General features: G+C 54.6%; 1 protein-coding gene across 2 annotated transcripts in view; it reads right to left on the bottom strand.

Moving 5' to 3' along the window:
* Positions 1–22,007, bottom strand: part of HDAC7 (histone deacetylase 7) — a 96,504-nt gene extending 74,497 nt beyond the window's left edge. The window contains exons 1-2 of one of the 2 annotated variants that reach the window (XM_054183304.1): positions 21,773–22,007; positions 19,317–19,442 (exon numbers count right to left, since the gene is read on the bottom strand). In XM_054183304.1, the coding sequence (XP_054039279.1) occupies positions 19,317–19,359 (43 nt within the window). In that variant the 5' untranslated portion in view covers positions 19,360–19,442; positions 21,773–22,007. The remainder of the gene's footprint in view (positions 1–19,316; positions 19,443–21,772) is intronic. The other variant, XM_054183305.1, reaches the window with a different exon arrangement.
* Between the last annotated feature and the right edge of the window lie 5,068 nt (positions 22,008–27,075).

Here is a 27,075-nt window from a genome sequence, read left to right as displayed (position 1 = left end):
ATGGGCCAGCTGTGGCAGGAGCAGGGAGGATTTCTGGGTGCAGCTACACAAAGTGCTCCAGAGGTGCTGGTGAAAACCCCCCGTGATGGGGTAGGACGGAGGCAGACGCCAGCAGAGCCAAGGGGAGCAAGCCAGGATGTCTAGAGGAGCAGCCCAGCACTGCTCACACGAGAGATCACAGGAATCCCAGGAGATTGAGAGGACAACCCAAGATGTGCATGTCCCCTGGCCAGGGGCTGGAAGGGAGGGTGGCCAGGAGATGGCAGAGGCTGCTCTGCAGCAGCTGGCAGGGACCCAAACCTGTCTCTGACCAGCTCCCTTCCTCCCGGAGAGTTTCCGGGAGAGACTTTAACACTTTGCTGGCTAAGCCGTGGCTTCAGTTGTGGTTGATGGCATCTTGGAAATGGAGCTAATAACTCTAATGGGTTTTATCCTACAAGGGAGGTAAATAAAAGTTGGAGAAAGGAGGCTCTGGGAGAGGCATTACAGCCAGACAGATGCCTGTGATTTTTTTCTTGGGACAGACATCAGCTGATCCCACCAAAACCCTCTTCATCATTCTCCCCAGCCTCTTCAAGGACCACTTTCCCTATGGGACAAAACACACCAGGAGGTCTCAGCCAAGCCTGGGAGCAGGTCCCGGGCTGCAGCCCCGTGCTGCCTCCGAGCCCTTCCCACCGCCGCTCCCCGAGCCCTTCGTAGCCTCTTCAGCTTTGACTCAAGGTCCGTTTCCCCTCCACCTCCTCTCGCCAACAGCTGAAGGTTTCTTTCCCTCTCCTACAGAGCTATGCCAAAGGCAAGGAGCAGAAAATCCTGCCCGTGCACACTCCCATCTCCAACACACCCCCCCGGATTGTCGCTCCCGACCTTCTCCGCTGCAGTTGCCTGTGATGGACGTGAATGTTTCCAATAGAGCTATTTTTGAAAACCAAAGCTTATACAATAAGCAGTCGAGCTTGAGGTTTCATTGAGCAACGTTTCAGCACATTGTGGTCCCCGTTACATGGGTGCTGCCCTCGTGTGAGCTTTGAACACGACACTCAACAATTTTTTAAGGCTTCCTTTTAACAATTGTAACCTCACCATCCCCATGACCACGCAATTACTCATCCTTCAGATTCAAAGTAATTGGTTGGAAATCATCCTGTTTTGGTTAAAAAAAAAAAAAAAAAAGAGACACCACCACCCCGCCAGCCTCCTAATAATGAGATGTGGCTCATTCTCTGCCATCGCTACAGGGTTCGGCTCTCCCTGCGATTTCAGGGCAAGGTTCGCCAGTGAGGCTTTTTCTAACTGCCAGGCACAATTTATCCAAACTCATCATATCCCTATTTCCCAGGAAACACAGAGAAAGACCAGGTGAGCGTGGACCGGGCATAAAGTTCTGAAATCGCCACCAAAGGAGCTTTTATTTGTCGACTGGGCGTAAAGTTCTGAAATCGCCACCAAAGGAGATTTTACTTGTCAAGTCTTGCTTCTTCTCAGGTTTTCTTTGCCCAAGGTCAGCTCAAAGCTCCAAGCTCACGCTCAGCCCCAGAAGGGCTTTCTCTGACACAAGGGATATCGGCCCGTCAAGAAACAGTCAAAGGGGCCTTTTACCCTTTTAGGGATCTTTCAGGTTTATGATACAGAGCTCACGAACACCCATGGTGAGAATGACCCCATCCGTGTGGTGTAAGCTTTAACCACCAGGCTTCCTCACTTTACTTCTTGTAAGTAAAGTGGTTTTAATGACATCAAGTACAACAGCCCAGCCACTGTGCCTTCACCAGCATGCAGAATACATAAACTCGGCTTATTTTAGGTATTTTCAGTCGTTACTTGAAGGCATTTGCAGTTTTCCTCCCTGCAAGGGAAGCAGCTCTCTGCCCTGGGTGCCTGCGCTCGCTCCTGCTGCGTGAAGCCTTCCCAGCCGCTTCTTATCAGCCCCCTGTTTGCATTTTCACAGTCCCATCCCTGGAGTTTTCACTTTTTCCCTGTTTTTCTCACCTCAGACTGTCACTTACAGACCGACCACCCACCCAGCAGCATCGCCTCATTTCCCCACCAAAGCCCAAGGCCCGGCCAGTTCTCTCTTGTCCCTATTCAGAGTTTTACTGCCTGAATAGAGACACCCCCCCAAGGTTGTTTTTTTTCCCCCACAAGGTCTCACCTCTGGTCCCCATTACAGCAGTCCGTGAACTACAGACTCACAAGCCCTCCAGAAGCGCCCATCAGACTCAGCACAATCAAACCTGTTATAGATGCCGCATGAGAGCCTCTTGTTTCGAATTCTTACCTAAAACCAGGGTCCTTCAAAAGTTTTGGGACTGCACTCCTGTCCAAGGGGTTGCACCAGCATCTGGTAACTCAAGTGCAGCCTGTTAAAAAACGCTCACGACCGCTAATACGAAAGGATCTTTAAGCGGCTACCTTTTGCTCATCGTGTCCCCTGCAGCTTTCTTTGAAGCCTTCACTTACCCTGGAACATCCTCAGTGGCTTGCAGCACTTTGGCATTCGCCTTGCGAGCACCTCTAGCTGCTTTTCTCACCCCGTTCCTTCCCTCTCTCCTCCAAAGAAGCACTTGGCCTCACTGCCGTAGGCGGGGAACAAAGACAACCCCAAACCAGAGCTCATAACTGATGAGGCTTTAATATAAGAGGAAAGCAACAGAGGAAAGAGTGGGTGAAAGAGGACAAGGTCGGCTATATCTCTCTCCTACTCCTTGCTAACTGACTCTAATTGACTCTAATTTGCACTAATTGTTGACCATGATCAGGTGATGCTGTCTCCAGCTGTAGAGAACAGCCCTAAAGGTGCTTTCTTGGCCTGGAAGTGGTTGTTGGAGCCCTGGGATTGAAAGTCTACCTGCTGCTCGAGGCCTGTGAAGCTTCTCCACTTTCTTCGCCACTTCTCACCAACGTCCCATCATGTGTAGTGCTCAGTTTCCCTTAGTGCTGTGTCCTCTCCCTCTCCTTCATTTCTCAGTATCCCCCCCACGCCAGGAGATGAGGTGCTTGGCGCACAGTTGCTGCCAAGGTCAACCATCCAAAAGTCACGTCAGATGCCTGTAGATCTACATAGAGTGCCAGTTCTCCCACTTTGCATCCTGGTTTCTGAAACAACTAGGGCACCCAGAGCACGTGCTCAGCCTTCTCTACAACCCAGAGAATCAAAACCAGTTGGTTTGAGCTGGAAATTCCCAGGCCGGGCTGTGGGAGCGTTACAACAGTTTCAGCACTTTTGAGGTAGAACAAAACAAGTTCTTCCATCACAGCTTCCCTCCTCCTAACCATGGTGTCATGACCTGCACATTTTGATCTTGATGCAATTTTCCAACCTATTCACAGAAAGAGAGCAAGAAAGTGCTGGGGGTGGCAAGAGAAGAGAGAAGAGCTGTAATACCCGTCCTGGGATGAAGGAAGTGGAGAGATGCTCCTTCCCCGTGCCCTGGCTCCAATCACTTGGTCCAGGTCAGGGCTCTGCGAGGCGACTGCTGGCGTATGGAGAATAAGTCATTCATGTAACGTAAGCAAATGCTGCAGTTATTGTGTATCACCACGGTTTAGCACCACAGAGCTAGAGCGCCAGGTTAGCTCACATCCATTAAAGCCGTCCAGGCTACGGGCCATACGGCAACACGGTGTCCACAGTGTGGTACACACAGGAGGTTCTTGAGGAGCAGCAATGAGAACTTCACGTTTTGAAGGCGAAAACCTGTAGCTGAGCATCTAGCCTAGAAACTGGAGGGCTCTGGTGTCCCGCGAGAGCCAGTGCTGCTTTCTACCACGCTACGCCCAAGGCAATGCCTGTCTCGCCTGAAAGCGGGCAGCTATTCCCACCTGCGAGGAGATCCACGTGCTCCATGGTGAACAACCGATGGTGAACATGAGCAGGAACTACCTGCCCTGTCGGCCACTGCCTTCCTGGCCGATGTCCACCAGGAGATCCTCTGTATTAAGCCCATTGCTACGGCCCCTGTATCAGCCGTAGCAAAGGCTGACGGAGGGGCTAATCTCTCAGCTACTTAAAACACAGGAGGCTGCACCAGCTGAGGGGATGGAGATGCTGACCTGAGGCTATCCAGGCAGGAGCAGTCGGGAACAACACAGTACGCACCACACAAAAATGGGTCAACAGGACTAAAAATCCCTAACTCCGTGTGTGCCCTTGGGCAGGGTATGGTCTGGGTATCACAAGGCACCGGAGCTACAAACACGGCACACACCGACCGTATTTCCTGATGAACGGTACCCAGGCTCTCGAGCAGGCTGGCAGCTCGCTCGGCAGCAAACAAGACGCAAACAGACACTTTAACAACCCATCGGAGCCTCCTCTTCTCCGTACCTCGCCATTCGCTCCCCTCCACCTCCACACCTTCCCGTCCTCCCGAGCAGCCCAGACCAGGGGACACCTAAAACCACCCGTTGAGCGACGGTGGCAACCACAGCAACACGGCAGAGACGTTCAGCAAAGAGCGGAGGACAAAGAAAACCCAAAGACACATTTAAACATAAAAGCTGGGTTGGACGAGAGTAGCCCAGAGAGGACGGGAGTACCTTTGTTGTCAGTGCTCATCTGCCCGGCCGGAGCTGCCTGCTGCCCTTTAGGTTTCCGTCTCTCTTTTGCCCCGGTGCATGTGACAGTCCCCAGGCAGAGCAGCTCTTTAGTGTGGTCTGCACCGTGTGTGGCAAGGAGCCCCAGCCCTGCTCTCTAGCTTTCTTCTCGGTGCAGTTTCCATGCTCGGTTTCAGAATGACGACCTCTGATGCTGCGCTGCCTCGGGCAGCGGCTCACTCTCTCGCACAAGTGGGTTTATCTCGCATCCTTTCATTTTACTCTCACACCCAGCTGGGGGCCAACTGGTTTCAAAATAAAATGAAGCTGCCAGAAGCTCTTGGGACTCTACCAACCTTTTGCAAACACTTTGAGCCGTCGTGGAAAACGGCCTGTTTCCATGAATGCTCCCGCTGGCATAATTGGTCACCCGGGGATTCCCGGACAATGAATATCCCGGGAGCAGATGCAGCAAGATGCCCAGTTTTATATCTGGGTGGTGCGGGGAGACTAAAATTGGAGCGGCTTCGGAGCCACCCACACTCACCCAGGAAGGGAAAAATCCCTCCCTTCGAGAATTTACAACCTAAAGCTCAGATTTCCAAAGGCAGCAGACACCCACGCGAACGAAGGGCCGGTCCCAATTAACGAGGCAGACGAAAAGAGAAAGGAGACGCTGTGCCCCCCCCGTTCTGCAAGTGGGGCGAGCCGATGCCCAGGCGGGTAACGGGCTTGCTCAAGGGCACCGGGGGAGTCTATAACAAAAGCAGGAATCGCCCCAGTTCTCAGTTCGGCACCTCAGAGCACCGACGTCACCCTCCCCATGCTCGGCAGCCCGTCCCTCCAGCGTAACCTTTACCACGGGCTGGCCGTTTCCGCAGCCATCCCCGCTGGGATGCGGCTCTGCCCTTGCGCTGGTCGGGAGCAGATGGAGGAGCCGGGTCTCCGCTGAGCAGACGAAGGCTTTTCCACGGGCGGCTGTCGAGGGGAAGGCCTGGAGGTATTGCTGCCGCCGCAGCAGCGAGACAGCCCATGGCGGGACTCCAAGGAGGAGGGCGAACAAGAGGAGAACAAGAGGGCGAGTTCACAAACTATCGTCATCCGAAATAGCTGGAGGCAGAGAACCTGGACCGGTTCTTCTGCTGGGAAGGACACCGCGGCTCAGACAATGCAGCAGTGTCTTTCCCCCACCACGCCGGTGGAAATTAGTTTTCTCCCTGTAATTGGCCTTCTGTTCACAAATCGCTAATGTGCGCTTTTAGTCTAAATAACTTTTGTTTTAGGTTAAAGGCAAATGGCAAATCGGGAGAGAGCTGGAGTGAAGTTTCCACGAGGCAGAAGACTTCTGTCTGTCTCCCCTGCCATGAAATGAAGCGACTCCCACTAAGCGACAGCTCTTACCCGAGAAGGACCGTGGGACTGGAAATGGTCCCCGGGGCCATTAAGTCCAGTAAGTCAGTCCACCGTGAACTAAGCAACGTGGTGCAAAATTGTCCACAGCAGTCCAATCCCCCCCTCTCCACTCCCGGCGTATTCCCCGCTGCTCTATTTATTGCTTAAGATCAACTATAACTCAGTACCCGAAGAGTGCAGAAGACATTCAGGGCGCACGCAGCAACGTAACCTCTATTATTTTGAGGGGGGGACACAACCAGCAAGGAAAAGTGGGCGGGAAAAGTGGGTAAAGCTCGGGAAGACCCAAATCCTGCCTCTGAGGGAACTCGGGGATTCACTGTCATGAGCAAGAGAACTTCAGCCATACAATTTTCCTTCCCTGCGCATCATCAAGGTATCGGGCATGCAAGAGCCGGATAAAAGAGTAGCTGTTCCCCAACAGAAAAAGTTTATAAGAAATGTAGGGTCAAATTATCTTCTTATGCAACACCCCCTGTAACTTATAAAATCTAAAGCTGCAGGACATAAATCAACCACTAACTGCCTGGGGTTAAAGAGAAACTTCCTCTCTGGCAACCTATTGCGTAAGTGCCTTTTAGCGGGAGCCCCTATCTCCCGAAATCTCTGTTAGAGAGAGGGTGGCTGGAGAATAGGGCTCTTGGGCTGAGCCTTTATGATCTTCTCCGTGCCCTTTTGCTCTGATCCATCCTATTGTCTCTTCCCCAAGCCCCGAGCGCTGGGGGAGGAGGTGCCGAGCCAGCAGCTCGCTGCTTCGTGCCGGGGCTACCGCAACGCGCAGCTCAGCTCAAGCCGAGGTTGGTCCCGCCACCAGCACCCTCACGTCCCCATTTTCTGACCCTGCTCCAAGGACCAGGCGCTGCAGCACCTTCCCTTTCCCCAGCTCTGACTCAGCTCCTGGAAAATTTCATACGGGATTAGCGAGCGCTGTCGGCCCTTTGTCACCTGCAATCTGTCCCTGCGGCCGCTTTATTGGTGCTATCCCCGAAAAAGGCTGGGAAAAGGCTCTTGAGTCAGGCACTTGCTTATCCTGGGGGTGTAACTGGCAAACCACAGCGGGACCCCACTCGGAAATGCACAGCAGAGTTACTGAGACCACCCTGCGGCTGCCACCACTCCGCCGTCCACGGGGAGCTGAACGGTGCCACGGGGCTGGTTCCTCCTGGCTATCGTCAGCATTTCCTATAAAAACCCCTGTGAGCCCAAGCAGGGCATCCCAGTGGGACACGCGTTCCCAAAACAGACATCGGATGAGACGCAGCAGCTCGCGCCGCTCCCTGAGGGAGTTCGGCATCCCCCCGGAGCTGGCCGGGAGGAGACAGGCCACTCAGCCCCCAGAAACCAGCTCCAGGTCTGGAGCCGACTGGCAAAGTCCCCATCCTCGAGGAGGCTGTTCCTGCTTCGCTTCCCATCCTCCACAGCTTCCCCCAGCCCACGGGCCAAACTGATTTCCACCAGCCATTTCTGGCTGAAATTTGGGGTTTTTTTTTATATTTTAACCCTTGCCTTACTCCCCCCTCCCACTGAATACGCCAGAAACAAAGAGAAACCCCTGCAAGTGGCAGCCACCAGCCTTTGTGGCACTACGTTGTGCCCGAAAACCCCCACGGTGGTAGGGAAAGCCGGGGCTTTGGTGCCCCTCCGCCTGCCCCCCGTGCCATGGGACACATGTGAGCGCGGTGTTAACGCGCTGTTTGTTTGGTGACTGTTCTGCTACGGTTATTTTTAGCCGGTGACGCCTGGGGTATTTCGCTTCAGGATGTCCGGTCTGAGCTTCTTTCTGGGAATCCCATGTTCTCTAATTGTAAACAGCCCCATTCAGTTGCTTGCAAGCGCGAGAGGCCCCGGCGTACGCAGCGGGGCCGTCAGGTGTGAGTCAAACAGGAAGCCGCTGCTGCGCAGGCGAGCGAGGTATTAGCCATGAAAAAGTGCCCTCGATTAAATCACGAGACCTGGCCCCTCAGCCCACCCCTCGCCAAGCCCATTTCCCCAGCCAGTGCCAGGCTGGGACGTTCGGGATGCTGCCCGCGGGATGCTGCCCGTGGGATGCTGCCCGCGCCAGGGTTTGGCTCTGCATCTCCTCTGCATCAAGGTTTATCTGGAGGCTGGTCGTCGCCTGTGCCACCCCCTCTGAAAAACGAGTTTTGGGCAATCTTTTGAGGCCCCAGCTGCTGTTTTTGAAAATGTTGTCACTGTGGGAAAAGGGCGCTGGAGCGTTGGAAACCTCCATGTGCGCAGATGCGCCGCTTCAGGGACACAAAGGCATCGGGGTCTGGGTGGTGCCAGGGGTCTCTGGGTGCCTGGGATGGGACTCGGGAGGTGCAGGGGCACAGGACAGGAAAGGCTGGAGCCTTGGGGTGGCTTCAGCCCTGTCCCCCTCCCCATGGGGCTGAGACAAGGGACTCCTCCAACCTCAGAATCCCCGCAACCAAGTGATTTTGCTGAAAGCGGCAGCACGCTGCTGCCCCTGTGCACAATCACCGGGCTGGGGTGACTCGAACCCCGGGTTCTGTTCGGTTTTGGGCCCCTCACGCCAAGAAAGACATCAAGGGGCTGGAGCGGGTCCAGAGAAAGGCAACGGAGCTGGTGAGGGGTCTGGAGCACAGGCCTTGTGAGGAGCGGCTGAGGGAGCTGGGGGTGTTCAGCCTGGAGAAGAGGAGGCTGAGGGGAGACCTTCTCGCTCTCTGCAACTCCCTGAAAGGAGGGGGTAGCCAGGGGGGATCGGTCTCTTATCCCAAGGAACAGGCCATGGGACAAGAGGAAACGGCCTCAAGTTGCACCAGGGGACGTTTAGGATGGATATTAGGATTCCTTCACCGAAAGGGTTGTCAAACATCGGAACAGGCTGGCCAGGGCAGTGGTGGAGTCGCCATCCCTGGAGGTGTTTAAAAGCCGGGCAGACGCGGTGCTGAGGGACGTGGGTCGGTGGTGGTTTGGGCAGCGTTGGGTTGATGGTTGGACTCCATGATCTGAAAGGCCCCTTCCAACCCAGGGAAGTGATGGAATCGCCATAGAATCACCGAATGGTTTAGGTTGGGAGGGACCTTAAAGCCCACCCAGTGCCACCCCCTGCCCTGGGCAGGGACACCTCCCACCAGCCCAGGTTGCTCCAAGCCCCGTCCAACCTGGCCTTGAACCCCTCCAGGGATGGGGCAGCCACAGCTTCTCTGGGCAGCCGGGGCCAGGGGCTCACCCCGCTCATAGCCAAGAATTTCTTCCTCAGATCTCACCTAAATCTCCCCTCTTCCAGTTTAAAATCACTCCCCCTCGTCCTATCACTCCAATCCCTAAATGCCATCCCTGGAGGTGTTCAAAAGCCGGGCAGACGCGGCGCTGAGGGACGTGGGTCAGTGGTGGTTTGGGCAGTGTTGGGTTGATGCTTGGACTCAATGATATTAAAGGTCCCTCCTAATCCAGATGATTCCATGCTTCTATGAAAGACATGGCCCACGTGTCTCAGCGCCGGGGCAGAGCCTGCAGCTAAGTCTCCATCACCCCCAGGGAAGCTGGTACCAGGCAGAGGACAACACAGGGTCGGTGTGACCAAGACGAGCCTGCAGCCCCATGAAAACACGGGCCAGCGCCTTGATGACTGTCAGGAGACAGTGGAAAGGCAACACACAACGTCCCATGTCTTTACGTTCAGGCATCACTGGATGACGCACATCAACAGAGGTCCTACAAGCAGCACCAACAAGGTGCTGCTTCATTCCCAGTGGTGCCAGTGTGCTCCAAGCCCCGGGATGGACACATGGGTCTCACTGGATTTCCCTTTCCTCAGACAGCAGTAATGACACTGTGCGGCTCCCCAGGGACAGAGCAGGTCTCCTCCCTTTACAGCTGCTATAAACGTCCCAATATAAGACCAGTCACAAACACTCTGTTTACCCCATTAGCGGTTTATCCCCATTTTCCACCCTCTAACATTTGGGAGCCCAAGAAAACTTCGCAGCAGCAGTTTTGTTCCTACAACCAGACCTTACCAGCGCTTGTTCAGCTGAAAGAACCTGGGACACCCACCCCGCAGCATTTCCAGACCACAGACTTTGCTACCTGCAAACGCCCCTGCACGTGGGAGCCCAGCCGCCGGGGCAGCGGGGACAGCAAAATCCTTGGGGACAGTGAAATCCTCACTCCTGCTTCTCCAAAATTCAAGGATTACGGAGTTCAAGTTATGCGACCTCCACGTGGAAGCACTATTTTTGCACATGAAAGGGGGTGACGCCGTCCTGGCCCCGTGAGCGATGCCAGTGGAGGATGGTGCCTTGCAGACGTGCGGGTCCGCTCAGGATGCCTGTGCTCCGCTGCCACCCCCATCGCTCCCGCCTCCCCTGCTGCCCCTTCGGCGAGCTCAAAAGACAAGCAGGAATCGAGCCAGGTTAGAAAATAACTCTTTCACGGCTGAGGCACGACGGATGGATGGCAGAGAGCAATGTTTTCAAAAGGGGCCGAGGGTAGGATGCTGTAAAGTATCTAAATCTGGTAGGAACATGAGTCATACCGAGCATCCATAGGGACTGCGGCTCCGAGGCACCGAGGCACGTAGAAAAAGTTCCCCAGAACGGCCCGTGCGCGGAGCAGCGTCACCGGTGAAGTAGGGCATGTGCACGGTTGTGCCCGTCTCTTATCTGACTCATTTCAGCGTCTCAGGGGAAACCCTGGCATTGATAAACAGCTCTCTTGCTCCCGGCCTCCGCATTTACTTAACCGAAATCTGGAGTCTATTTTTAACACCGAAACACCCACCGCGAGCTGGGGGGAGCCCACAGCCCGGTGCAGCGACTCGGCCGGCACCGCCGGGTCGGGGCCGTGTTGCTGCCAGCCCCGTTTCTGAGCCCAAGCCGGCTCGTGCGGTTGTTTGCCGGGGTAATTTGACTGCGGCGTTGGCAAGTCATCAAGCCAAGTGAGACCAAAACAAGTCACGCAGGCACTTTCCACGCTCGGTGCCGGCACCGTGCCCCCGGATGGGGTATGCGAAACCGAAAGTCTCCAACTTTTTATTTTCCAGCGCATCCCCCGAACAAGCGTGCTGTTTAACCGGCGCATCACCGCTGTTTTCTGGGGGAGGGGGGGCTGGTTCAAGGGGGACAGCGTGGCTGGAAAAAGCCTCCAGGTTCGAGATGAGCTTGAAGCAGGGAGTGGAAACCAGATTCAGGCCACGCTGCTGTTCGGGGGTCATTTTCTTCTTGTTATGTACTTCCCTCGCGCTGAGGGCTGCGGTGTGCGCGGGCACACGCCGACCAGGACGCTGCAAGCGTGCACAGCCGCACACACGTGTGTGCAGACACGCGCGCACGCCCGCGGGGGATGCGGTGACGTGAGACGGCGAGATCTCGAGGCTCTTCGGGTCTCAGACTCTCAACGTCGCAGCTCGTCCGTCCGCAGCCGCTCTCGTCTGGGAACAGCAAGAGAAGCAGCATTTTCGTTTCCCAGCCAAACTGAGAGCAGGAAGGGCAGGGGCAAGACAAACCGTGTCAAAGCCCAAGCTGCCACGGAGCCGTTGCATCCGAGGTGACGCACGTCCGAGCCCGGGTGACGATCTGAAGGCTGGCCCCGCCGCAAGCTTGGAAGGGAAGTTTGAAGCCGGGGTTGGCAAAGCCACCGGCTGCTTCAGGTGTTCACGGGAGCTTTTTCTGCTCCTCCTGAGTGGATCCAGGCCGGCTTTGCGGTCAGGGCAGGACACCTCGTGCTTTCCCTGGCCCGGTTTTGGAGGATCCAGGCTTCCAGCTCCCCCTTGGGAAAACACCTCCACTCCCAAACATTGCGGGAGAGAAGAGAGTCTGGTTGTAATTCCTGCCCGAACAAAGGCTGCCTTTAACAGCGGCGTCCCGTCCCTGCCATGGGACAACACCTGACGTTTCCTTTCCAAAGCCCCCACAGCGTCTGTGAGGCCTTTGGTAATCACCGGTTCTGGGACAGTTTCTGCTGGCTTTAGGAAAATTTCCGTGGCCAAGACTCCCTTTGCTCTTCTCTCTGCGCATCACAGCCCCTCCGAAGGCGGCGTGAGCCCGAAGCTGAGGTGGGAGATGCATTTGATCATCTCCAACTGCTCCACCCGCCCCCTACGGACCTTTTTCTCCCATTTTCTGCCGCTGCCCAGCACCTCATGCAGACTTTCTGTCTTCTCCCCGGGCATCGGCTTAAATGCTTCAGGTCACCTCTCCTCCAGGGCGTTTCAGACCAAAGCAGAAAGCTCAGCAGCCCAGAAATAACTCAGGAGACATAAATCAGCTTTGCAACCCCAAGAAACAGCTCCCCCTTTCCCCGTGGGAGAGGCCACCGGGGAGTCGCGCGCCGGGCAGCCCGCGACGAGGGTGGGTCGTTCGCCCGTCCCCGGGCTGCGGTTCCTGCTCCGGCTGTTTCTGCTCCATTGCAGAGATCTACTATAAAACCTTCATTTCCTGACACACATGGGATGAGGCCAAGGGGTCGTGTTTTGGACAACCTGGTTTTTCCATGGCAACCGGCAATGATGTCACCGACGTGCAATGATGGGAAGGGGCCTGGGGAATGGAGAGCTCTCCAGGAACGAGGAGGGAGAGGGGGCTGAGATGGCGGGGGACGCTCGCACCGAGGGCCGGGGCTGCATGAGAGCAGCCCGGGCAGTGTTTTCCTTGGATGGCCCCGAGCACGAGCTGCGGCCGAACCGTTCCCATCCCTCCGCGCACCCCCGCGGCCTTTCATCCCCCTGCGACTGAGTGGCCCCAGCCGGCTGCTCTTGCACAACACTGGCTAAAATACCCCACCGTCTTCTCCCGCCGTGCATCCGCGGGATTAATCCCCCTGCCCTTCGCCTCCAGGGCTCCGAGCTGCCCTGCTCCCCCTTCCCCTGCCATTCCTCTCCCTGCTTTGTTCCTACAGCCGCTCTCCTTCCCATCACAAATTCCGTCCCTGCAGGGGAGCCCCTTTACAACAGCAAAATAATTAAAAACTCGGGCAGACAAGTATGCGCGGCCCTGACGGTCGGCATCTGTCGCCGGGGGGCAGTTGAAAGCTCTCATGTAGCGGTGTCCGTCCGTCTGTCCGGGCTTCCTGTGGCTGGAGCTGTCTGATACCGCAGCGCTTCACCTCTGGGCATGGCGCTGAAGCCCTGTCTGGGTTAGCTCCTAGACGCTACCAGGACAAACACGCTGAGGGAAAACATCCCCGCGTGCACGGAGCTGCCGAGGAACCGCTGTTCCGCCTTTCTGCGACAGGGCAGAAAAGTGTAAGCGTCTCTTTTCCAGCCCAGAAACGCCGATGCTGGTGTGAAGCACGAGCTCGAGCCCCATCCCCGACTCCTCTCTGATGCTTCGTGGGCCTGCCCGGGACAGGCGGTTGTAGCCAAGGAGGGACGAGAGCCGGCGGGGTGTCGCAGAGATGAGAAATGAGCTGCCTGCGCTTACAGAGCGGCTGGGAACCGCCTTCCATTTCAGCCACGGCGGGCAGAGGCCCGAAGAGCAATCCATCACGGATTTAATTGGTAATAAAATTTTCACCTGCTGCATCCTCAGAGGACCGTCCTTCCAGCGCAGCCAGCAAGCGAGCGGGCAAACCTGGCAGATTTGATCCAGGTCTCGGTTTTAACTCCGTGCTCACGTGCCGAGTCTTTATGTGATACTGGGCAAGATGTTTAAATGACCTGTTACAAATACACCTCCCGCACCAGTAAATGAAATAGTCCCCAGTTACAAAAAAAAAAAAAAAAAGAAAAAGAAAATAAATTTCACTACAAGGCACACATCAACAAAACAAGGCGAGCCTCGCAAAGGAGTCGGGTGCTTGCAGATGCGGATCTGCACTGAGCAGGGTCCACCAAAGCCCGAGGAAGATACACGTGAGCTGCCCGCAGTAACACATCACTGTCGTCAAATGGCTGTCAAAACCAAAGGTGTTGAGCAGCAGGAGGCTCGGCGGTGGCGCGAAGAGAGCGCAGCGACTGTCCTCGCTGCGTTTTGGGCCTCCCCAACAGATTTCAGCCTAAACGGAACCGATTTCCAGCAAACAGCATCATCCAGTGCCCTCGGCCCGGCCCGCGTTGACTCGGGGCTGTCTCTGCGCATCCTTCCTACGGAGACCCAACACCACCAGCACCGCGCGGGGGCGGGGGAATAAGAGGGGGGGAGGAAAAAAAAAAAAAAAAAAAAAAGGAGAAAACAAAACAACACCACGAAAGACCTTCCAAAAATGTTGCACGAAAAGTGAACACTCAGCAGAGCGAGGTTTCCTGCGCAGTGAGAGTTGGCCGGGGAACGAACAGGAAATCACTGCTTCCTGCCTGCAGAGGAAGCGCCTATCTAATGCCTGTGATCAAAAACAAACAGCACTTCAATTAAACAAACAAAGGGCCTAAAACTTCAACAGCTCGCAGCCTGGGTCCGCTCCAGCCGTAGGGAAACACGTCCAAAAATAAGAGGCTTGTAACCTTGAAAAAGGCCCTCATCCTCTTCCCCTTGCAGCGCCGCTGCTCGCACGGAGGGCGGGAGGGATTAGGCAACCTCCTGGGTGGGTGCTGCCATCCCAGGAACCAGCCGCCCCCCGGGAAGTGGAAGAGGTGGCCTCCGGTGATGTCCCCGTCTCCCGGGTTTGGTGAAGGACCGCTGCCGACAGCCAGAGCTGCGTCCCAGCTCAGCCCCACGCGTCCCCAGTGCTGCCGGCGAGGCAGGAATCCCCATTCCATTAAAAAAAAAAAAAAAAGAAAAAAAAAAAAACCTCTGCTCCAGCCTCACGGTTCTGAAGAAACGCTCGGAAAGCACTTGCAGGACAGCAGCAGTAGCTGGGTGCCTTCTGACCCTCCGCAGGAGACGGGAACCGACCCATCTCCCACAGCCTTAGTGGGCTGCTGAAATCAAAGAATCACAGGGTGGGAAGGGACCTCTGGAGATCATCTCCTCCAACCCCCGGCCAGAGCAGGGTCACCCACAGCAGGTGGCACAGGGACGTGTCCAGGCGGGTTTGGGATGTCTCCAGAGACGGAGACTCCCCCACCTCTCTGGGCAGCCTCTGCCAGGGCTCTGCCACCCTCAACGTCAAGAAGTTCCTCCTCGTGTTGAAGTGGAACTTCCCATGCTCAAGTTTGTGCCCGTTACCTCTTGTCCTTTCCCCGGGCACCACTGAGAAGAGCCTGGCCCCATCCTCCTGACACCCCCCCTTTCAGTATTTATAAGCGTTGATAAGTATTTACAACCACGGGGCTGGCAGAGAGCACCAAGTTCTTCCTGCCCGAGACCCATCTTGGACGCCTGCGACTCCGTATGGCTTTAAGCCAGGTCCTGGTGCCTGGCATCCCCTTTGCTCGTCTCAGTTTTGGTTTGAGATTTAGTTTCGGGTATAGAAATGTTGCCTTTCTGATCCGCTACGGAGATTTTGTTGTTGTTGTTCTAATGCAGATTCACTCGTCTCTAATGAATTCAGGAAATGGGAAGAGGGATCCTTTCTTATTACATCTGAGCAGAGCCGGATTTATGGTCCCTGTACTATAAATCGTTCCTAGGAGTCTCACAGCTGTACGATCTTGAGCCTCTCCTAATTTCAGGGTTTCACCTCCAGTAAAGGGGCCAGAGGATGCTGAGGGCTGTGAAATGCCCAGGAATCTCACAGGGTTTTTCCAACTTGCTCAAAACCTTTTGTCTGGACAAACCACAGTGAAGAGACGGATCTGGGAAGCCAGCAGGATTCGACAGCCAGGTGCCCCCCGTCGCGGTGGGTGCTGTCAGTGCTCAGACCAGCTCGTTTACTGAGCTACGGAGTCTGGGTCTCACTGAATGAATGACCGACGCTGGACACGGGCTGTTTCCCGGATTCAAAGCACGGGCACCAAGAGATGAAGGAAATAGTTTTGCTCCAAACCCGAAGCCTCAGCACGTCTCCAACTCAAAATCCACCTCTGGAAAGCCTATATTCCCTTCAAAGCCATGCTCTCTCCCCAAAACGAGCCCTTTGAGACTATCTGCCTGCTCACAGGTCCTCCAGCCTGGCGTCCGTCCGTCCGTCCATCCATCCAGCCCAAGGTCCTCCAGGCTGAGCCCCGAAGCTCCGACATTGCTCATTCCGCACATGTCGAAGGCTCCGGCCATTTCCAAAGCTAGGCTGGCTGGAAAAACTGCTCTCCCAGCATGAAAACGAGCACAGAAAAAAAAAAAGAAAAAAGAAAAAAAAAAAAAAAAAGGAACAAAAAAGGCCAGGGTTGTCCCGGGAGTTTGTGTTTGAAAGGGAACGCTTTCCTCCGTCTCGCTGAGCGCGCTTGACGACGTGGTGAGAAATACGGTTCAGGAACAAAGGAGGGCAAGCAGTTACCAGGGAGGAGCAGGCTGGCGTGAAAGACCAAAAAAAAGGCTAAAGCAGGCTGAACCGCAGGGTTACCTGTCTCCCAGCCTGCTGGCGACTAGCAGGAGCCACGGGCTGGCAGCCCAGGGTGGCAGCAGCGCCAGAGGGACCTGGTGACCTTCGAGATGCTCCGTCTCCTCCCGTTCCACCTCCGTGCCGGGGCTGCGACCGCAGCTCCTCCAGCCCCGACACGCTCGCTCTGCTGCAGGGTTGCGCCAGCGCTGCAAGGCTCAGGATGGGTTTTACAGACCCGCAGGCGTCTGCCAGAGCGCAGTGACTTTGTTTTTATTATTTTTTTTTCCCCCCCTTTGGTGCATTTTGCATTTGAAAGATGCCAAAGCAACAGCAAACTAGACCCGACTGTGGGCTGAGGGAATAACTGTTCCAGAGTCACCGATAGCCCCGCAATGGTCTTGGACAGCAAATTTCAAGGATGGGGGAACGTGTGCGGCCACAGGGGTCTTCCTGTGTGACCACCACAAAAAAAACCCCATTATTTAGCAGTTTGCCTGGTGATGTGATAACCATCAGGTGCAGCCATCACCAAATGCTGAACGCTTGCGCCTCAGGCAAGGTTATTTTTTTTTTTGCCTCATCCGCCTGGTTTGTTCAGGGGAAAAAAAAGTTTACCTGTTTCCTGGCATTATAGCTGCTCACTGGTTCTATTTGCTTTTAAAGCAAACTTCCCGATTAATTAACCAAGCCCAATTAATACATATTTAAAGTGCATCTTCCTGACGATGCAAACACAATGTGTGTCCAGGAGAGATACCACGGGGCAAGCGTCACTGGAAATAAGGTCACCGCCGGGCACCTGGCACTTGCCATCCCTGAGCCACCGTGAGGGCCGTCAAACGCGCCGGATCACCTCAACCCCAATTCACCCACCGTTCCAGGTGGCCATATCCGAGCGCTTTGTCCCAGTTTCCCTTCCCTGTGTGACAGCCCCCACTAAGCGACCCCGAGCTCAGCTTCACCAAGGGAACGGGGCCATAAAGCCGGGATGATGGACGCCAAAGTCGCCGGTGGTCCATCACGATGCCAAGAAGCTAGACCAAGTGGGACGAGCGCCTTCAGAGCAGCACTGCCACCCCGCCCGGCCCCCCCCGCCTCTGCCCAGTCTGCCCACTCTCCTGCTGGTGTGACAGTGGGGCCGTCGGAGGGAACGGCTGGGACAAGGTGCAGCCCCGTGTGGTGGCAGCAGCCACCGTGTCCTGCCAAAACACCCCAGCAGGGACAAGACAAGAGGGCCAAGCGCCAGGACATGGTCTGAACACCGAGCTCCTGCGCCGGAGGAACGGCCTCTCCGGGAGTTTGGACTCGGCAAGCTCTCGTCTGAGGCTTTTTAAACAATGTCTGGTCCTTCCTACTGCAGAATCGCAGCCCTGGCCTGGCGGATAAAAAGGTTGCTGATGCTGTTCCATCCCTTGCTGGAAAATACATGCAACATCCCTGGAAAGTTGATTGCTAATATGGAAACGCTGGCCAATTTCCTCATCGTGTAAGTGCCAAGAGCACAGATGAACTCCTGGAGGCTGCTACGGAGGGGACTGTGGGCACAGAGGTGGGGAAGACTTTCAGTGGCAGAAGTGGCAGTAAAGTTCCCATCTCTTCCTGAAAATCAAGGGAACACAATTATGCCTCTGAAAAGCTCCATTAAATCTGAAGCTTTCATCTACATTTGTATTAACATATGTCAGCTCCTGCTGGAAAAATGCCGGTCCCAGGCAGTAGCGCGACAGCTTTGGAGGTTTCCTCCTGCCGCAGACCTGAGATCTGTTCACCATCAAGTCTGGAGATGCGCGTTTTCACCTCCCTCGTTCTGCTACTTTAAAGCCCAATTTAACCAGCTCCTTCAACTCAGTCAATGGGATTTAAGGTGAACGTGGCCGTTTCCCTTATGTTGATAGGCTCTGATCCGCCCTGGAGCGGAGTAATCCCATCTATGTCCACCTAACCCGGTGCCCACTCCGGAGCCATCACCTACAACTCCCAGTCCCTTTTCAGAGATTCCAGCGCGCTGCCCGGAGTCGCTGGATTTAGTAGAGTTTCTGGCTAAGAGCAAACGACACAAACACAGCTGCAATGCACTGGAGGGAAAACACCTGATGTTGTGTTGGACCAGAAACGGGATTTTAAGACGAGAAAAAGCTCAAAAAAATTTACTTAGCCCGCTCTGCCTCTCCACGTAGCAGAATAACACAGCTCTCTAGATGGTTTTTTGCTCAAGCCACAAGTTCTGCAGGTCTCCTAGAAAACTTCCAGGCACGTTTTGAACAGTTTGTACGTTGCAGAACATAGAACAGCTTCTAGGTTGTTCATAGCATGAGAACACGCCGTGCTCCAACAGCTACCTGAACCAACACAGAACCCCAGAGGGTCTCCGTAATGCTTTAATGAGTAATAGAAGTGTTCTTTTATACCTCCTTTGATCATTCCCTGTTTATAAGGCCCAAGATAATGCTTGTTTTTTCAACTGCCATATTATACCAGAAACAGTCCCAGTAGGTTTCCTCTTTCAAAGCCTCCTACAGCCTCTTCAAGGCATTGCTTCCTAAAATACAGCTCCCCATTGCAAATATGCCCCACATCTACACTGAGCAGCGTCAACATTGCTATTTTCCAAAAGAACCGACTCCAGTCAGATTAAAACATAGCGAGGACACAGCTGTTAATTCAATCTGCCTTGGTGTCACATTGGGCCTTACAGGAGAAGTGGGGCATGTCCTCCTCATTACCCAGGTGGGCGCCAAATCCTGCTTCTCCTGCAGCCCCTACCTGAGGGATTCAGCTTATCCAGATTAGAAGTGCACATCAAATATCTACTTTTAGCCGTGATGAAGAGCCCCCAGAAGAGCCTTCTCCTCCCCTTTGCCTGCAAAGGGAGCCGAGGCTGAGCAGCTCAGCTGGGCTCAGCTACCTTAGCTCGGACGAATTCCTCCCGACAAGCCTATACATGGGATGAAGGAGACCAATAAAACCATTGGAAACCTTCCTAATTGTAGTCATCTCAGACTTGCTTTCCTGTTCCAGGGCAGGAGGCAGAAATTTGGGAAACTCACCTGTAAAAAAGCTTTTAGGAGAATTTATCTGAGGATCAGTCATGGCATGGAGGCTTCCTATGGACTTTCAGGGACCAATCTTTTCCATGGCCCATCCCAAGGACCTCAGGTACCATGTGGCATTTCCTGGAATCACAGAACGGTTTGGGTTGGAGGGGACCTTGAAGCCCATCCAGTTCCAACCCCCTGCCCTGGGCAGGGACATCCCCCACCAGTCCAGGTTGTTCCAAGCCCCGTCCAACCTGGCCTTGAACCCCTCCAGGGATGGGGCAGCCACAGCTTCTCTGGGCAACCCAGGGAGTTTCCTAGACTAAGATACTATTTCCGATGAATAGTATTTCAGCGCAGACAGCAGACACTAGAGACAGATGGAGATGAAGAGGAGAAACTCAAAGGTGGGGTACCGAGACATGGGGTCGTTAGATAACAGCATCTGGGCTGTATTTAGTTGCATGCAATCGATGACAGCCTGGGAGTCATTCCACTTCGCAGTGTCTTTGGCAGTGAAGCTTTAAGGACTTCCCACCAAGGCCATTTGATCCCACCAGCACGTCACAGTTCACGGCCCCTCGCAGCACTACTATCGCCTGTGGCGTTGTATTGTTAAACAGCTCATCGAGCAACTGAGGTTAAAGATAAACCTTTAGGGCCCAGTTTAACCGTACTAATGACGCGAGTTCAACGGCAGAAGCGAAGGGGCAGCTGAGAGATGGGAAAAGCGGCAGAACTGCTGGAGCACCTTTCCTCCCAAAAGCAGCTCCTGCCGCGTCTCGCTGGCTTCCCCTCCTCTGCTTTTTCAAACTCTTGGTGTTTACCAGTCTAAGGAACACGCCGTTACACAGCAACACGTCTCTTAAGCACCCGGCGTTTCCCATTTGCCAAAGTACATCTAGTCCTGAGCCCGTGTTGCACTGGAGGCTCCCGCACCACCATGCAGCCCACCTGCATCAGCCGTACCACGCATCGCCACCAGCCTTCCCCCGGCTCCCCTGAGGAACACGAAGGTGAGGAACGCACTGCAAGTTATTCAGCAAATGGAGGAGGCGACACAAGTGAGAGGGGGGAGCTTTTTGACCTCAGACATCCTTCAGAGTCATGGTCCCTGCTCCTTTGTTCCCACCGTCACCTCGGCCCTGCAAGCCAAATGATTTTGCATCAAAGGGTGGAGGCAAAGAGAGGGACTGCTACGCCAGGGAGGACATCAGAGCACGCGAGAGCTCAGGGAACGCGGACACCTCGAAAGGGAGATTTCATGAGAGGAGCGTATTTTAGCTGTTGGCAAAGGCCTGCCAGGAAGAGCAGCAGAGAAGCGCCAGGGACACAGGGAACGGAGCGAGTGTCCTGGGAAGCTGCTCTGGAGGAGGAGCTGGCAGGTTTACAATGTGCTTTTTTGCAGCCTGCAATCCCTTGGGAAGACCTTAAAGATTTATCTGGGATAGGCTTTCTCATCCGTCACGGTCTCCCATGTGAATCGGTTACAGTCTCCTGGCAGGGTAAGGCTGGGACCCCGCATTGGAAGCTGCACGTTAGTCAGCAGCTTCGTCACTTGTCCCAAATGCCCTTAATTAACGTACATCCCACCGCTGCTGAGGTGTATTTTGCCTTGTTTTTTTTGCACACGAAAAAAAAAAATCTAAACAAACCACTGGGGCAAAGTGAGACTCCAGATAACGCTCTTCACAACGACAACACGCGCTGTGCTGCTGCCTGCTCTCTGCGGTCCCCAGCACAGACCACAGCAAGCCCCGCCGGCCGGGGATGCCGCGGCTGTGGGTCACCGATGATCCCCTGCGCCCAGCAGAAGTTCCCCTGGGCTCCAACCCATCTCCCGCTTCGCCATTTAAAAACGGACTGGAAAATTCCTACGAGGCTGCTGGAAGGCAAGAGCGCCGAAACGGCATGGGCGCAGGCAGGAAGGTCTGCGGCATCCGCACGACGCGGCCCTCGCCTCCGAAACCGCGCGCCCCTGCATCGCGTCTCCCACCCGCCGCCTTTCCCAGCTCCTCTTCCAGTGTCACCCCTGGATGGCACAGCCCCGACGCCGCGGGGAAGGTCTCCCTCCCGCAGCCCGGCTCAGAGCCACGCTTGATTGCATCATATTTGTTTTTCTTTGCCTTTGAGATCAGGATTCCTCCCACCTTGCCGAGAGCCAGGGTTCGCCCAGTCTCAGGAGGAGGGGAGCCAGCGGGTGACCCAAACCCCGGCACGCAGCCGGGTGGCAAAGCCTCCTCCAGCGCGCGCGGACGACGGGGACAGCGTCAGCGCTTTCTCAGGCAGCGCTGGGTGGGTTTTGAGAGTTTTAACGCTTCCAGCAGCTGCTCTTGCGCCGTACGATACCTCCGCAGCCCGGGAGCGGCGAGGGGACCCCGGCGCTGCGGGGACGGACGCCAGCGCCCACCGGGACCGGCCGCGTTGGCGGAGGCAGTGACCGGCAGAGTCGCTAGCAGGCTACTCACCCTGGCTTTGTCCTTGCATCCAGAGGAATTAAAGCCCTTGGAGATGTGGTCTCATTGTTCAAGATGTGCTTTAGGGAGGCAGCTGCTTTCTTTATATCTCAAGATTCACTAAAGTTCAGGAAGAGAGAGAGAGAGAAAGAGAGGGGACGGCGAAAGGGGAGGGACTGAGAGAAGGGCCCAGAGGCCGTATAGAATGACAATGGAAGGAAATGCTTTATCAAACCTAGAAAGCCAACCCTGTCCTGGGAACACAGAGGGAGAAGAAAAAAAAAAAAAAAAAAAAAAACACACAAAAAAAAAAAAAACCTCGCAGAAGAAAAGCGAGTTCAGCTGCCCCGGGTTCCTCCCTTGGCAGCGCGAGCCCTCCTCCCCCAGCCCCTCTCTCTCCCAAACACAATGCGAGCCGGTGAAAGCCGTCAGGCTCAAACACTTTTTTTTTTTTTTCATTAAACAGAGAGAAGTTTCAGTTCTTTTTTTTTTAAAAAAAAAAAAAAAAAATCCAACAACCAAACCCTGCCCGGGAATGGGAATGTGACGCTCTTCCCCCTCCCCCGGCTCCAGCCTTCCAAGTTTCTATGAGTCAAACGTTTGCAATGTGTTACCGAAATGTTACCAAGCTGGAATGCAGCATCTGAGAGGGTTTAGCTAATAAAACTTTTGTTTGTTGGCTGAGAGAAAGTGTCACCGGCAGAGAATTCGGCTCTTCTTCTTCCTTTTGTTTTTCCCCCTCTACGCCGCAGCCGGAGAGGGTTAAATGGTTGTGTAAGGGTGACACCCGAGGAGGGTGGCGTTAACCCAGCGCTCCCTGTCCCAAGCGAAAAGGGGAATTGCCCTGGTAAGCGCGAGACCAAGGGAAACAGTCGATCCGATAGAGCAGGTGGGAAACAGAGGGCCAGAGAGAAATTAAACTGCACAGACGTCCTCGGGCACAGCTAGGGAAGATCTCAGCTGCTGCAGCGCGACTTCTCCGACACGGGCGCTGGGATTTTTGGGGTTGGAAAAGCACTATTTCCTCATCTGACAGTCCTCAGGTTTGTCCCAAGGTAGGAACTTTCATCCGAGACAACCACGTCCAGGGCCCACCATCTATAAGCGCTTTCCAGAAGCATCTGCTCTGGATTTGCACGCACCAAACTTCTCAGTTTTGCCTCAATAATTGAAGAGCCCAACAAGGAACGCTTTCTTAAACGACGTTAAGTCACCACCAAAACCGGCGGCGTCCTCCTTGTCTGAGCCCGCCTGGCTTTAACTCCTGGAAATTGATTGTTGTTCTGCATTTTATCACTTTCGCACCTAGTCAAATCCAGCATTTTCCAGTGTCACTGAACACGCGGTGGAACAATGGGCCGAGAGGCTGTTGGGGCTTGATGCGCTGAAGAGATTAAGTTCCTTCAGCCACGCTCTCTCCCGTCCCCACTCCCGTGGGATGAGCTGATCTCTGCCCTGCCTGCGGCCATCCTGCCTTTCAAGGATCTGTCCGGGGAAAAAACACACAGATTTCGAACATGAAATCAGCTGCCATCAGGAAAAAAAGGTCCAATCTGAGGATTTTGCTTTGAATTTCTTCAGAAATGTTAAACCAGCTGCACTCTAAGGTGCTAAACGCTGTTATAACGCGGGGTAAAAGTTTCAAAAGCACGGAACTCACTTAGATGCCTATTTCTAATTGTCACTAAGCTTTTAGGCACTTGTAAAGAAAAATTACGGGAGGTGCGGGAGGCTTCCTCTCTGGTCACTCAGGAGAAGCTCTCTAGGGTGAGATTTTGTTCTGTGCCGCCTCTCGGCTCCATTCCCACCGCTGTCACCCCCATCCTTGAGGATCTTGGCCACATCGTTACCCGCCCTTCACTCCTCATTTATTTTCTTTAATGAGAAGCCACTGGCGTACGTGCAAAAGGCCGGTGGGGCCTCCCACCTGCTGAGGGACACAGATGGAGCATCTTCCACTAGATCGGTAGGGGAATTAGGGCCAGAGCACAACAGTTTTGCAGCTCTGAGCTTTAGAGCATCTCACACTCATGGTGGGAGCACAGCCCAGTCCCAGAAGAGTTCATGGGGATGAGTACAAGAAGGAAAGCAGGAGAGTGGGGGAGAATAACAGAACGGTTTGGGTGGGAAGGGACCTTAAAGATCATCTAGTTCCAAGCCCCCTGCCCTGGGCAGAGACGCTTTCCACAAGCTGAGAGACTGTCCTTCTTCAGTGCTTGCAAGCCTTAGTCTTTCCAGGAGGTGGCTCCTTCCACCTGGCATTCCCAGCCCCAAACCACTTCCAAGGCTTCACCTTTCTGACCAACCTTGTCTCCAGGAGGGAGACGGTAACGCTCTTCCTGCCTCACCCATTGCCACCCCAAGTGTCCCTTTCAATAACAGCAGCTGGCCTAACGTGGGACGCCTGGCTTCAGGTTTCGCCTCTATCCGAGGGAAGGAAAATCTCCAGCAGCCAGGAGAATCCTCCCAGGAGCCTTGCAAAGGGATGGACTCCACCTCTTCCGCGGAAGTTGCCCCGCTTTGTGCGGCGAGCACACAAACTCTCCTGAGAGCGGCGTCTGGGCTCCCTGCCCCGCTCCTGGATTGGAGATTCATAGTCAACCTGTCCTGGCTATTTCCAGCCCGAGCACAAATTATCCTCTCGTGCCAACTGGGGCAATGTCAGTGGAAGAAGAGGAGCACGGTGGTCCTTCTCCCGCCTCCAAAAACCAAGTGATGCCAGTCCCGCTCTAGCAGGTAGACGTGAACTCCTGAGACTAGAAAGAACTGAAGTCTTCTCAGAAGCAGAAGTTTAGTTTTGCTGTCACAGAGATGAGGGAGAAAATTGCTTGTTTGTCCTCACAGCTGGTGGCAGCAAAACTGCCATTCCTGGCAAGAGCAGGGCAGGTTCTGGCAGGGCGCTGGGAGGGATCCACCCGGCCGCAGAGACCCGTGGCTGAGGGCTGCTTTCTCCCCCAAATCACAAGCCACATCCTGGGGTGTCCCAGGCAGCCCTGCCCTGGAGAAGTCCCACAGGTGAGAAAAAAAAAAAAAACAAAAACCACCTGTTATATGGATTTTTTTTTTACTCTGTTCTCAGATAAAAGAACCTGATAACCTGAAAGAGGAAAAAAAGGAAAAATGAAGATCGTGGGGAAAGATCTAAGGGGGAAGGAGACGGCCATGGTAAAGACATGCTGAGGAGAGAGTCTGGCAACCAGCCAGGCAGAATTGAACGCCCCCAAACAGGGTCACTCCTGCTCCGGGTCTGGGCCAAGTTTTTATAATGAGTCACAAACTTTTACCTAGTTGGATATTTGCATCATTTGCATGTTAGGTGTAAGGACACAGAAGGAATTGCCAAAAGCAGAGTTGTTTAGAGGCCCGGCAGAGATAAGAGATACTGCCCAGTTTAACAAAGAGACATTTCCATATCTAAGGAAGTGAGGCAATCCTGTCTAATTAAGAAGACTGACCAAAGTCTCCCAGGAGGAAGAAAGAGGGTGAAAGATTAAAATCTTTGTGTTTCAAAGGCAGAGGAGACCAGCCAGGAAAGCTCACGTTCTACCAACCGGAGAACCCAGAAGATGTTCTGTGGCAGCTTGAGCCCTGGAAGTGGTTGTGATGGTGGATCTAAGGAGGTTCCAGAATGTGTTCATAACGGGAGGCCTGTCTGAAGGGTTTGGGATGGCCACCCAAAAAAAATTCTGTCCCAAAGAAGTTCTGTCTCCGTCAGAGGGACCTGAAGCCAAAGGCAAACTCTGAACATGACCCTGCAGGACAGACAGACAGACAGATGGGTAAGAGAGAAGGATTCTGTGCGCGCCTGCACCCCAGCAGGCAGGGGGAACATTTCCCACAGCTGCTGGTTGGAAGGACCCTGGCCTGAGGTGCACGTGGCTGCTTTGGCACAGAACGGTCGGAGACTCCTGGAAGGGTCAGCTCTGCCCTGAAAGAAGGACAGGAGCAGTCAAGGAGAGCAGGAGGAAACAGGCCATTTTGGGGCAGACCGGCTGCGTCTGTGCGTGGGGGCTGTGAGCACATAGAGACGCCCCCCTCAAGTTCATCCTGTAGAAGGACTTGGAAAGTGGCACCCCGTGGACACCGAGGTGGGAACGCAGAGACCCGGGGTGGAGCCGGCAGTGAGCAGGGCTTTCAGAAACCACACCGTGACCCATCTGCTGAAGGAAAGCATGTGCCGAGCTCCTTTGAACTTCCGCAGTTGTGCAAACGCTAAGCCCCGCTGCTCTAATCTGGGCTGGCATTTTCCGAGAGCCCTTCTTCAGGGCTTTATCATGAGAAAAACAAACCTCTACACATTCCAGCGGGCTCCTGAAATCCCTAGCTATGTACACAGCTCTCTCAAAGGGAAATCTTCACGTAGTCCACAAGCGCTTATTTGCCATTCATACGGCTGCCTCGTGGGCTCACCCTGCTGCATTTAAGGGTGTACACGGAGAGGAGGAATTCCAAAATTTCAGAAAATTTCAGGGGAACTGTAGGCTAGCACAGAGGAACGTAGACATACATGGGGAGCACTCACACCATGTGGGAATGATGTTCAGAGACTCCCAGAAGACACCGTGCGTACACACGGCAGCCTGCAAGCTTTCTGCAAACTCACAATCTGCACAGCAGATTGCTTTGGGACCAGGAATGAAATAGCTCTAGGGGGACTACTTTGGCCTTGTTCTGTGCTGTCCCTCTTTTCCGCAGGTGATGGTCCCAGAGAAGCCTGGGATGTCTCCTCTCGGAGCATACCCGACATCGACAGTCCCCTTCCTGGGCCCTGCCTGGCCCAGCACACCAGACGTGGTGGCTCAGCATGGACTCACCCGTGCAGTTCTCCTTCAACCCAAGATTTCCCCCCGCTGCCATCCCCCTGATGCTGGCACAGCAGCCCAGTAAAGAAGTCCCAGTGTCCCCATCAGTGGGAGGTTTGGGGACCGAGCAGAAAGGCACGGTGGCACGGCCATGCCACATTGTCTTCTGGGGATGTGTGGCAGAGCACCCGAGCAGCTCCAGGGGCAGGGCTTGTTGGCCGATGCCATGACATCTGCCAGCACTGGCTTCTCCCCGGTGTCCTCTCAAGCGTGGCATGGTCACGTCAGTGTGTACAGTCAGTTCATTTGGGGTTGGGAAAGCCGAGGGGTGGGGAGGAGGGACGCGGTTCTTTAGACTGCATAGAGACAGCCAGGTATTTCGGCAGCCATGTCGGCCAGAAACTACTCAAAGGATGAATAGCATTCCCTTCATACGCTGGAAAACTACAGGCTATTTCCGTAACTAATGGTCTGAGATGGTGTTTGGGAGCAGAAAGGGGCAGATGGATTTTG

Source organism: Rissa tridactyla, chromosome 24, assembly GCF_028500815.1.
Source record: "Rissa tridactyla isolate bRisTri1 chromosome 24, bRisTri1.patW.cur.20221130, whole genome shotgun sequence".
NCBI lineage: Eukaryota > Metazoa > Chordata > Aves > Charadriiformes > Laridae > Rissa > Rissa tridactyla.
Note: the sequence above shows the minus strand (reverse complement) of the source record. Positions and strands in the feature narration are given on the sequence as shown.